The sequence below is a fragment of the Ochotona curzoniae genome, unplaced genomic scaffold (assembly GCF_017591425.1).
Source record: "Ochotona curzoniae isolate NIBS_2020 unplaced genomic scaffold, NIBS_Ocur_1.0 contig_2318, whole genome shotgun sequence".
Lineage (NCBI taxonomy): Eukaryota > Metazoa > Chordata > Mammalia > Lagomorpha > Ochotonidae > Ochotona > Ochotona curzoniae.
In genome coordinates this window covers 8,489,578-8,501,675 of record NW_024465419.1, presented here as the reverse complement: position 1 = coordinate 8,501,675, position 12,098 = coordinate 8,489,578, and the positions used below count along the sequence as shown (strand labels likewise).

At 42.4% G+C, this 12,098-nt stretch overlaps 1 protein-coding gene across 2 annotated transcripts in view; it reads left to right on the top strand.

Annotated features, from left to right (window-relative positions):
* SPIDR (scaffold protein involved in DNA repair) overlaps window positions 1-12,098 on the top strand; it is a 364,582-nt gene that overhangs the window by 298,939 nt on the left and 53,545 nt on the right. For both annotated transcript variants that reach the window (XM_040972593.1, XM_040972594.1), the window contains one exon: window positions 2,391-2,531. In XM_040972593.1, the coding sequence (XP_040828527.1) occupies window positions 2,391-2,531 (141 nt within the window). The remainder of the gene's footprint in view (window positions 1-2,390; window positions 2,532-12,098) is intronic.

The following is a 12,098-nucleotide window of genomic DNA, read 5'->3' as shown; positions in this document are numbered from 1 at the left end:
AACATCGTTTTCTTCAAGAAGGTTCTTGATTTTCTTTTACATTTCTTCAGTGACACGTTAGTCATTCAGTAGCATATTTTTTACTTCATGGTGTTAATTTCTTTTTTCTTCCTGTTGATTTTGTTTTGTGGCTCTTCATTTAAGGGGATGTATAGTAGATGTGTAATTGAGACTCTCATATCTAGTAACATGTTATTAACTTCATGGCATTGTAAATTTCTGTTTTTCTTCCTGTTGTTGATTTTGTATTGTGCCTTTTCATTTAAGGAGATTTACAGTAACTGTGAAGTGAAAACTAACATATCCAGATGTGAGGATACAATATAGTATGTTTCTCTACTTCCAGACTAAAGATGGACTTGCAATGAAATTGTACTATACCTTGACTCTTTCCTGGACTCTCTGCCATTGTCCATGCCCACAATAATGGACATATGGCTGTGTGTGAAGAACTATACTTTAGTAATGATACAGGGAAACTCAGTGGAGGGGGAGTGGAATTGGGGAGGAGAAAAGGGAAATCCCTGAGGCCTATGTAACTATATCATAAAATGATAAGAAGAAGAAGAAGAAAGTTAAAAAAATGGTTGTTCAATTTTTTCCTGCCTGTTAACTCTAATGTAATAACAGTGGATCTGTTATTTTTGTGGAGTCTGCCTGTATGATGGCCTGCTTCCTCTTGTTGGCTTGTATTTGATCACTTCTTGGCTGGATCTTACCTGTGACACACTCACAACTCTGTTAAAGGTGCTTTCTTTCAGGTAAGATTTTCCTCTGCTTCTCTTATAAACCAGGTACAATGTGGCTGTGGAGACTTCACCAGAGATCTTCAAGTTCTTGTCCTTTTAGCCAAAGCAGTAATTAAGGCTCATATCTTCATGTTCCTCTGTCCTTGGTTGTTTTCTTGTGTCATCTGTTCTTTTCCAAAATGTACTTTCCTTTATATTATGTTAAAAATAGTTTTGTGTTCCACAGTCTATTTTATCGCATTATTTACTTGCTTTTTTCCTGGCTCCTCAAGCTGTTTTCTGAAAAATCTATCATTGGATGATAAATACTTGAAAGATTTCACTTACCTCAATTATATATTGAGAGTTGGCAATTTGAACACCACTCATTGACCTTAAGCACTGGGGGATTCCAACACATCCCTCAATGTCCAGCATGTTTTGGTTGCTGCCTTGGGGTCATTGGTTCTTAGCCTGCTGGGGTGTGCATGTTTGTAAATGTGTGTCTTTTCAGAAAGCCCCTTTTTGTTATTATCCTAGTGTTACTCAGAAGCTTTACTTATTATTGATCATCCACATGGAATATAAATATTTCCTCTTGGGGCTTGTGCTGAGGCATAGTAGGCTAAGCTACCACCTCTAACACCTATATCCCATATGAGTACAAATTCAAGTCCCAGCTGCTGCACTTCTGATCCATCTCCCTGCATGTGATCTGCGAAACCAGCGGAGAATGGCTCAGGTACTTGAGCCCTGTACCCACTTGGGAGACCCCAAAGAAGCTCCTGACTCCTGAGTTTATATCAGCTCAGTTCTGGCCATTGTGGCATTTGGGGAGTGAGCCAATGGATGGAAGATCTATGTCTGTCTGTCTGTCTTGCTTGCTTTCTTGCTTTCTTTTCTTCTTTTTCTCTTCCTTCTCTAATTCTGCCTTTTGAAAATAATAATAAAATAATCTAAGAAATCTTTCCTTTTACAGAGAATGACAGTATGTTTCTGGGCGTCCTAATAATTTGGTTAGGAAAGACATTCACCACTATGTGCTTTTCAACTACATTTGGCATTGACTTTTTTTCTTATAGGCATATTTATTCAAGGAAAGAAATATGTAGAGAAAGAGGCAAAGCTCTTTTCATACATTGGTTCACCTCCCAAATGGCTGCAGTGGCCAGGACTTGGCCAGACCAAAGCCAGGAACCTGAAATTCCATTCCAGGTTTCCCATGCAGGTGGCAGGCACCCAAGCCAGAGCTGAGCCATTTTGAAGCCAGGAGTCTTGAGCTTCTTCCAGGTCTCCCACATGGGTACAGGAGTCCAAGCACTTGGACAGTCTTCCATCGCTTTCCCAAGTACATTAGCAGGCAACTGGATCATATGTGGCATGACCATGAGTCAAGCTGCAGTCATATGAGATGCTGGAATTGCAGGTAATATGCTGGCCCCTGGCATGGGGCTTAGTTTCATGCCATAAAATAAAGAATTCCATCTTCTGTGTTTTGCTAATATCAGTCCAAATACCTGTGTACAAATCATCCAGCTTCTTTTACACTCATTCACCCATTCAGGAAGATGATTACAGTGGATTCCTAGAGAAAGAAAGGGAAGTCCTGATCTCTGGATCAATCCAAACTCCTCAAGAACAAATGTGAATGCTCTTTTGCAGGGTTTGCCTTCTGGTGCAAGATGCCTGTGGAATGTTCGGTGAAGTGCATTTGGATGGCACCCTCTTGAAGGACAGACAGTTGGAAGGGAAGTCATGCAGCCTGGCAGGAATGAAGGTTCTGCAGAAGGCCACCAGAGCAAGGTGAGGACACTTGAACAGCTGCAGGTTTGCTGCAAGTAAGTCTGGCTCTAAAACAAGAGCGGAGATTCACTGAATCCCATAACATACCTCTAAGAAGCATCATAATTGACCACAAAAAGAACTAGGCAGGTTCAGTTGACTCACTAGCTTGTTAAAATTAAGAGGTTATATCTTGGCCTTGTGGCTTGGAAGTTTAAGCTGCTAGTTACAGCATCAGCACTCCATTTTCAAGTATGTGTTCAAGCAGATGGAAGATTTTTATTTTCTATATGTGTGTGTCTCTCTTTGTGTGGTTCTGCCTTTCAAATAGATATATACATCTTTTTAAGAAATTAAAAACTTTAAAAAATTTACGCACACGGATACTTCAAAATGAGCATGGAAAATGGAATTAAAAGATATGCTTAGGGGCCAGTTCTGCTGTATAACTGATAAAACTTTCACCTGCTATCGGGGTCCCTCGTCCCACGAGCAAGACCCCGATACGATAAAGATTCTTAAAAAAGTTTATTGGATAAGACTTCATGCGTTGTGGCAAAGTGAAAGCAGTTACAGCACTTGTAAGATTTATTACAGTAAAGCAAAAGCAGCCTAGTGCTAGCTAGCAATAGCCTTGAAGTGATAGCGATAGCTCTAGCTCTAGCTCTGAAGCGCGCCTGGGAGAATCTCCTCATTAACTATTTTTCACCCAGACCTTTTTACATTACACAAACCAATCCATACACAGCTCCTCACATCATGTGGTAAGCACATCAATCATGACTTAGGTCACGTAGCTTCCCTGCGTGCTCGGCCCAATCCTCAGTAACTTCCCAAAACCTGTTTACCACCTTTGTGCCATGAAGCAATGGTCAACAAGCGCCATCTTTGAGGCACGGCTCCGCTCTCCACAACCTGCAGCACCAGCATCCCATGCAGGTGCCAGTTCAAGTCACAGCTACTCCACTTCTGATCCAGCTCCCTGCTCATGGCATGGGAAAGCAGCAGAAGATGGCCAAAGTGTTTTGCACGTTTGCACCAACTGGCAAGACCCAGAGAAAGCTCTGGGTTCCTGGCTTTGATCTGCTCAGCTCTAGCCATTGCAGCCATTTCCAGAGTAAACCAGCTCTCTCTCTGTCTCACATTCTCTCTGACTCTCTGTAACTCTGCATTTCAAATAAATAATTAAATCGTTTTTTAAAGAAAATGAAAAATAAGTTCAGTGTGAAAAAAATTGAAGTCTACACATAGCTTTCATGATAATGCTTTTCCATGAACTTGCTGAATATATCTCTTATATAACTTTAAAAATTTTTTGCATTAAAATAAACTATCTTTTTTTTCTTTTTTTAATATTAAGTTTTTTATTGATTACATTGCATTATGTGACACACCCTCATAGGCTCTGGGATTCCCCCAAACCTTCCCCATACCCTTCCCCCATGGTGGATTCCTCCATCTTGTTGCAGTATTATAGTTCAAGTTCAATCAAGATTCTTTCATTGCAAGCATAGAGTCCAGCAGCTTATTGTCCAGATAAATTCAGCAGTTTCTTGGGGAGACTGTCTCTGGTCTGAAAGCAGAGCTGGCAGAATATCATCCTGATCAATTAAAAGCACAACATAACATCAACATCACTTTACAACATTATGGAATTAATTGACATGATATTGAGTAACAAATATGTTTAAAAATGCAAATTCTTAACCACATCCTGTGATTACTTCAGTGACATTTCAATTTTAATTTATACACAGAACCGGCTGCTATACACCTTAAAATGGCTATAGGGTACTATTCAGCTATCTCGTGTCTATTTTCATTTTAGCATTCAGCAGTTTATAGTGTTGAAGCTTAATTTTGCTGAATTTGGCAGATTTTGGGATAGTGTAAACTGGCTTATAACTCTAACAAGGCATATGTCAACAGCTGAAGTGCAGAACAGTTTCAGGAGGGGTGTGCAGAGAAATCTTTAATACCTTAGTGAAGAGTAACTAACCTTTGTGTCCTACTTAGTAAGGCATGTGTGAGTCCACGCTGACCATTTCCTGTCTGGTTCCAAGCTTTCTTTGTTGTAAAATAAACTATCTTCTAGTTCTAATTTTCCACAAACTTTTTTTTTTTAAAAAAAGGCTTTAGTTTTCTTTATTTGTAAGTCAGAGATACGGAGAGAAAGGGAGACACAGGGAGAGATAGGTCTTTCATCAGCTGATTCAATCCCAGGATGGCCGCAACTTCTGGGGCCAGGCCAGGACCACACCAGAGCCAGAAGGCAGGAGCTTCTTCTTGTCTCCCATGTGGGTGCTGTTTTCCTTCCACAAACTGTCTGAAATGCTCTTGTATATCTGTTTTAATTCTAAATATTTGTTTCTATATATTTTCCTAATTATAATAGTAAAGCATCTTTCATAATAGTTCATGTCAATGAAACTAATTTGATGAAAAGCCACAGTATGAACTTCAAGCAAAACTGTGTTACACCTTTGTGCTTTCCATCATAAACAAATGTGCTGTTGCCAAGTTTGTGGTATCTCACCTAAACTGTTGCAGACAGTCGCAGGGGGAGTGGCCCATAGAGCTGTCCTCCACTGTAGCTAGTACATCACCAGTAATCCTAATTTGTAAATCAAGGCAGAGAAGCAGCAGCTGAAATGGAACTACTGGTCATTTAGTGCATGTGCATAAAATGATGATGGGTGGGGGCGGCTCAATCTCACTATTCTTCCAACAGTCTGTTACTTTAGCTCTGTTGCTGTTTGTGTAATTGTTACATCTGAGCTTAGAACAGCATGAGGGAAGGGTGATAACATTTTGAGTGTATGATGCCGTGATTTTGAAGCAGTTATTGGTAGCATCCACAGTGGCTTGCATGACTGTCCAAGCTGTGGTCACAGAGACCACAAAGGGTTACCCAGCATTTCTCCCTGCTGATCTCAGGAGGTGGTCAGCTTTCACCAAGGCCTCACTCCATGCTTGTCTGACTTGCCTGTAGCTTCCTGCAGGGGCATGGCAGCTCTGCTCAAGAGTGTCCTTTCCTGGAAGGCATCTGTTTCTTCGAGAGATCCCTATAAACCCTGAAAGTACACAGAAGCATTTTATTGATCCATATAGATGCATTGCATAACAAATGCTTCCTTTTGTTAGTAAGAAGGCAGTTATAGAGTACAAATGCTGATATAACATGATTGTGTAATAGATTGGGGGCTGGGGAGACAGGTCCATATATTTGGAAGCCTATCTAGATGTGAGACAATTTTCACATTCACTTCGGGCTAAACCTCATTTGGATTCTCCTTAGAATTTTCCTTCTGAGAAAGATAATACCATTATGTTCTTACAATTGTATCTACAAGCCACATTGAATCTGTTAACAGCTAATTTAAAAAATCTCCCTTCTGAGCAAGTTCAGCTTCACAATCATCTGACAATGAAAAGCATGTGTGGTAAAAAAAACCCATCTCTCACCTGAGAATGAGAGTGACTTAACAGTGTTTAAACGAAAGAACCCCAGAGGCATATTTCATGTGAGAGCTGCCCACCTGAGGCCATCTGTTAGGCTCCTGCCACAGGGCGCACCAGCCTTGAGGTTTCCCAATGTACTGCAGGCTGAGGAGCTGCTCTGCTTGGAGACTATAGGACATTCTTTGTAGAAATTCTCCTAGGAAAGAACAGCCAGGCCTAGGGACCCAGGGGTCTTTGGTACCAGAGGAGGTTATTTTCTTTCAACATGATGCTATATAGCCCCATGTGCACCTAGCATTTAGCCTAGTTCTCAACAGTTACATTGGCAGGCTAATCCTCTACAACATTCTTGTGGGAAATACAGAATATTCCAAATAATTAATTTGCCATAAAATATTGGATCCCTTTCCCTGTTTGAATGGGTGATGAAATATTTGATGCTTTTTCAGGTCGGGATTAATTTTTAAAATTTTATATATTTAACTTTGTTTTGGCATTCAACCATCCAAATAAATATTTAGATTGTCTTTTTATTGTTTTGGAAACTGCATTTCTTCAAAACAAATTATTAAATGATTTTGGAATGCTGGCTGTTACAATTGCATGTTAGTGACATCATCCATGGTTGGTCATCCGTCCATGGCCCAGTAAACATAATATTGTCTCTCATTTTTTTTTTATCAAGCTCTTATGTTTTTAGTAACTCTCATTAACTTTAGCAAAATATATTTTTAAATTTTATTTATTTCATGGCTAGATACAGAAATTCCTAATTTTATGGTTCACTCCCCCAAATATCTAATGACTGTGCCTGGGCCAGGGCCAAAGCTGGTGGCCACATATTCATTCTAGGTTTTCCATGCAAGTGGCAGGAACTCAGTTACTTGAACCATCAGGGTTTGCCTTAGGAGAAAGCTGGAGTCACCCCAAAATATATTTATAAACCCAACAATATTTACTTACTTCCTAAAGTTCTAGCTTAAAATGTATAATTGTGTAATTCCAATATCTGATACAGAAAATAGGCTTTTCAAATTGTGAAAGGTTGACAGTTCGGGCTATATCGTAGAGTCCTTCAGGTCTTGCCTACCTGATTTCATCTGGCCCACCACTCTAGAAATGGACCTTCATTTATTCCTGCCCACTATGTGGCAACTGTGTTGAGAGTGACTGGTAGCTGCAGAGCCATACGGTGACATGCAGCTGGGCTGTGTACAGGGAACGCCACTCAGCCACCTTTCTGGTTCCAGAAGATTTGCAGAAGAACAGCCAGCATGGCACTTGCTTTTCCCTGCCATGATTTGGATGTGAGTGCCTATACTATGGTGAGAAAAACAAGGATCCGAAAGGAAGATATCCTAAATTCTAGTTTCAAAGCCGCTTTTGCAAAACAAGGCTGGAGAAGTATATTTGCTGGCACAATATGCCACTGTCTGTGCCACCTTCCCCTCCAGAGCACTTGCTGTTTGACAGGGATCTCAGCCATGGACCCTGACCACTATGCTTCCTGGGTCATAGTGCCCAGGTGGCCTGGGCAGCACTTGGCTTTTGTGGGTCAAACAAGCTGAGATGTCGCACTGCTGTGGTTGCACGAACTTTACCTTTCTTACTGCTGATGGTTATATGCTTTTATTTTTATATGGCAGGCCAATACTGAGAAAAGAAACTTCCTGAAATATGTTCACCTGTAATAGCTATAGTTAGCAAATGCTTTTCTTGGCAGGGAGGCCTTTTTTAGTTCAGAATGCCCAGTAGCAGGAGAGGCATAAGATACAACTGTGAGGGTGCCACTCCTCACACCTGTGTCTCCTGTCTGGATGCCTCAGTTCCATTCCCAGCTTCATTCCTGATTCTAGCTCCCTGCTCATATACACTTTAAGAGGTAGCAGTGACAGCTCAAATAATTGGGACCCTCTTGCCCACAGGGGAGACCTGGATTGAGGCCCCAGCTCCAGGCCTGGGTGTGGCCCAACCCTGTCTATTGAAGGAATTTGGGGGAGTGAATCAGCAAATAGGAGCTTGCCGTGGCTTATTCTCACTCTCCCTGTCTCTCTCTCTCTCTTTCTCTTTCTTTCTCTGTTTCTCTCTCTCCTCCCCTCCCTTGTTCCCTTCCCTCTCCCTCTCTCTACAGCAAGTAAAAATGAGTTGCTTTTTAAAATCCTACTAGTATCGACTTCCCAACTTGTTAGAATAAAAACAAGCTGTGAATTAAGTAAATAATCCTCTTTAAGGGCCTTTTAAATATTTATTTGGGAGGCAGGGTCAGTGCTGTGGAGCAGTGGATTAGGCTACCAATTGGAGCTCTGGCATCCCATTATCAGTCTGGGTTTGCATCTTGGCTACTGTGTGTTCAATCTAGCTTCCTGCTAATGTGCCTATTCAGCAGCAACAGATGACCCAAGTGCGTACTTGGGCTCCTGCCACCCACATGGGACACCAAAAAGGAGTTCTGGCTTTGACCTGGCCCAGACCTAGCAGTTTGCTAGCAGTGGAGAACAGCCCAAAGGCTTTGGACCCTGCACCTGCACGGGAGACATGGAAGAAGATGCTAGCTCCTGGCTTCAGATCAGCTCAGCTCCAGCTGTTGAAGCCACTTGGAGAGTGAATCAGCAGACAGAAGATCTTCCTCTCTGTCTCTCCTCCTCTCTGTATATCTGACTTTCCAACAAAAAATAGACAAATAAGTAAAAACAGAGAGAGATAGAGGTCTTCCATTTGCTGATTCACTCTTAAATGCCTGAAACAACTGGAGCTGGGCCAGGCTGAATTCAGGACTCAGAAATTTCATCTGGGTGTCCCACATGAAGAGCTGAGACTCAAGTACTGAGCCATCATCCGCTGCTTCCCACACACATTAGCAGAGAGCTGGATCGGAAGCAGAATAGCCAGGGCTCAAACTGACACACTCTGATATGGGACGTAGACAATGCTAGTGGGAGCTTAGCCATGGTACCCTAGAGCCTAGAGAGCCCTTTAGAGTGATGTGTTGGGGTATTGAAGTACACTTAGTATCCAGGGATACAGAAAGTGAGACTAAGTGCTAAGATTGACAAAGGAAGCAAACGATATGATCTTAGACCTTGAAGGACATCCCTTTAAACCAAAAACAGGACAAACACAAGGGCCTGATTCCAGTGACTACACAGACCATAGCTAACTGACCTCAAGTTTTATGAAACAAATTAAAATAAATGCTTTAAACAAAGTCCGATGAACTTGGTGAAGTGTTATCTGGGTAGATGTGAGAATAAGATTGAGAGAGATACAGGCAAATGGAATTAAGAAGCTCACTGACAAAACAATCCACTTGTTTAGTCAGTGCCCTTAGTGCCTTATCACCTATTGGTTGCTGTTGCATTGAACTGTGGACTAAGTTTGGCGTTCATTCCCAACCTAGATGCTACTGAGCTATAAAGCTGGTTATATAAAGCCTTGAATTCTATTCTTAATGGGATTTTATGTTAATCTCCAAAAAGGGAGGGTCCTAATAGGGCCACTGAGTTTAGGGGAAGATAGTGGAAGAGGTAATAAAAATTAGAATAGAATAAAATTATCATTATGCTTGTCTCTGAGATTGATTGAGAGGGGGAAAATTGGGACAGATCTGAAAGTTTTAAAACTTGGGCAGCACTTGAGGGAAGGAGCATGAAGAACCAGTTACCCACCCATGTTGAATTTCTACTTAGTGTAGAGCTGTATTAGGCACTGTGGCAGATGTCCCTTCTTCCAAATACTCACAGGGCAGCATGAAGCCAGGAGACCCAAGACAGCTGGTGAGTCAGGGCACCAGCTGGCAAGTGCTCACCCAGGATTGTTAGGAAGGCTCTTGGAGCCTTGGGGCTAATGATGGAAACAGCCTCTGTGCTTGCCTTAGGAGAGCCGTGAGAAGGGAAGGAGAGGGCTGCTGCCTTGTGGGCACTGAGGGGAGGAAGAATCTAAGTTATTGTTTAAATACCAGCCTGTTTTAAAGTGACTAATTAAGTGCTGATAAATTTGTAACAGAAGCCAACTCATCGTGCTACAAAACCAACCAACCCCCAGCTCCCCATCAGGCTGCAAAAGTCCGTTTCTTAGAAACTCCTGGTCTGTTTGGTGAGTTTAATCTGTTCAACAGGTTGTTTTACACTCTGCCTTTCCCCACACCATGCTGCGGCTCCAGACATAGCCTCTTTGATCCACTGCCTGGTAACCACAGCTGGCCTGCTGGCCCTTCTTGTCTACCAAGGCCGTTTATGTTGCAGCTAATGCCACTGCTTGGACCTAGGGTTATGAGAAACCTGCTGCTCTGTGTGCCACCAAAGAGACATGTTTTGATATGAATGAAAGTGACATTACAGGTAATGGTTTGAATGTGTCTGTGGATTTCAATTTCTTTTGTGTATATTTGTGTATGTGCATGCATTCTCTTTTGTTTTAGGAAATAACATGCAAACATCTACATTCCTATGATGAGCCTCACTGCACATCATGGAATAGCTGTTCCCCCGTGCCAGCCTGTGCCATGGGCAGCCCTGGCATGGCCATCATTGCCCCCTATCTCTGCAAGATACATTCAGTGATGGCGACATCAACGAATGCCTAGGCAGGCCTACTGCTAGGTAGCTCCCTGAGGGCAGACCCTGTTTCTCACTCACTATTGTAATTTCTGTATGTGGCAGCATCCTGGCACATGATACGCATACGAAGATGTTTGGGGATTGTTACTCAGAAATATTTAAATGTATATTTTTGGACTTCGTCAGTATGAAAGTTGAAGCTAAAGTTTAGCAGGTAGAGTGGTGCTGCTAAGCTCAAGGGGACGTGAGTGTGTCATTAACACACTTTATCAAGGATGGCGCATGTTTATGCTCATTATTAACTCCTCAGCAAAAGAAAGTTTGGTTTTCCCTTTGCTTTTCTCTTTTTTTGTCATCACAAAAGTCAATGAAAGAGGAAAAGGCTCTATACCCACTGGGTCTTACAGAGGATGGCCTGGCGCAAAGGGCTGGTCAGGCGGTGACTCTGGACCGTGGGTATGATCTGAGCGACCCTGAGGGTGTCATCATCTCAGGTGGAGCTGGGTAACTGCGTGTCAGGGAGAACTGCAGAGGGACTCCTCAGGTGGCATTGGGAACCTGCTGGGCCACAGGGTTTCTTTTTTTCACATAAATAATTAATTAGTAGTAGTAGTAGTGAATTTTTATTTTGAATTTTATGGTACAATTCCACAGAGTCTGGAGTTCCCCCCCCCCCCAAGTTTCCACCCCCCAACTGATTTACCCCATGTGTTACAATAGTATAGTCCTTCATAAGGAGTTATATAATTCCATCAGTCTGTTATTTAAGTGTCCCCCGACATTGCTGATACAAGCAATGTCTGACAGTCCAGCATCCCATTGTCTAGATATGTGCAACAGTTCCGTTGGGTGTTCAGCTTTGGTTTGGAAGTAGGGATGCATATTGCAATGTATCTTCACATCTGGGTATAGTAGTCTTTATTACTCTATCAGTATACATTCCCTTAAGTCAGAAGCCACAAAACAAAGTCAACCACAGGTATGAAGTTAAAACAACAAAATTACAGCACCATGGAGTCGAAAAAAACGTGCCACTGAATAACCAATGCATGGGTGATGAAAAGAAAACACAAAAGCCTCATTTGCATGATAGTATCCTTATATAAGAGAAAAGGGTTTCTTGCAGAATCATGGCAGATGCTCCTCTAACAGGAAACCTGGCAAAGCAAGAGCTTTCTTTGGGCAAGAAACTTCAGTAGCAATTTCCGTCCTTTGATTATTCCCTCTTCAAAAAGGCTACCGTATCAAAAATCCACACATTTACCTTGAGATTTGAGATCCAAAACATCTTTGCTAGTTGCTACCTTTAAGAATTTATTGATGATTTTGGGCCTGGCGCGGTGGCGCAAGTGGTTAAGGTCCTCTCCTTGCACGCCCGGGATCCCATTTGGGCGCTGGTTCTAATCCCGGCAGCCCCGCTTCCCATCCAGCTCCCTGCCTGTGGCCCGGGAGAGCAGGACGGCCCAAAGCTTTGGGACCCTGCACCCGCGTGGGAGACCTGGAAGAGGCTCCTGGCTTCGGATCGGCATAGCATTGGCCATTGCGCTCACTTGGGGAGTGAATCATCGGA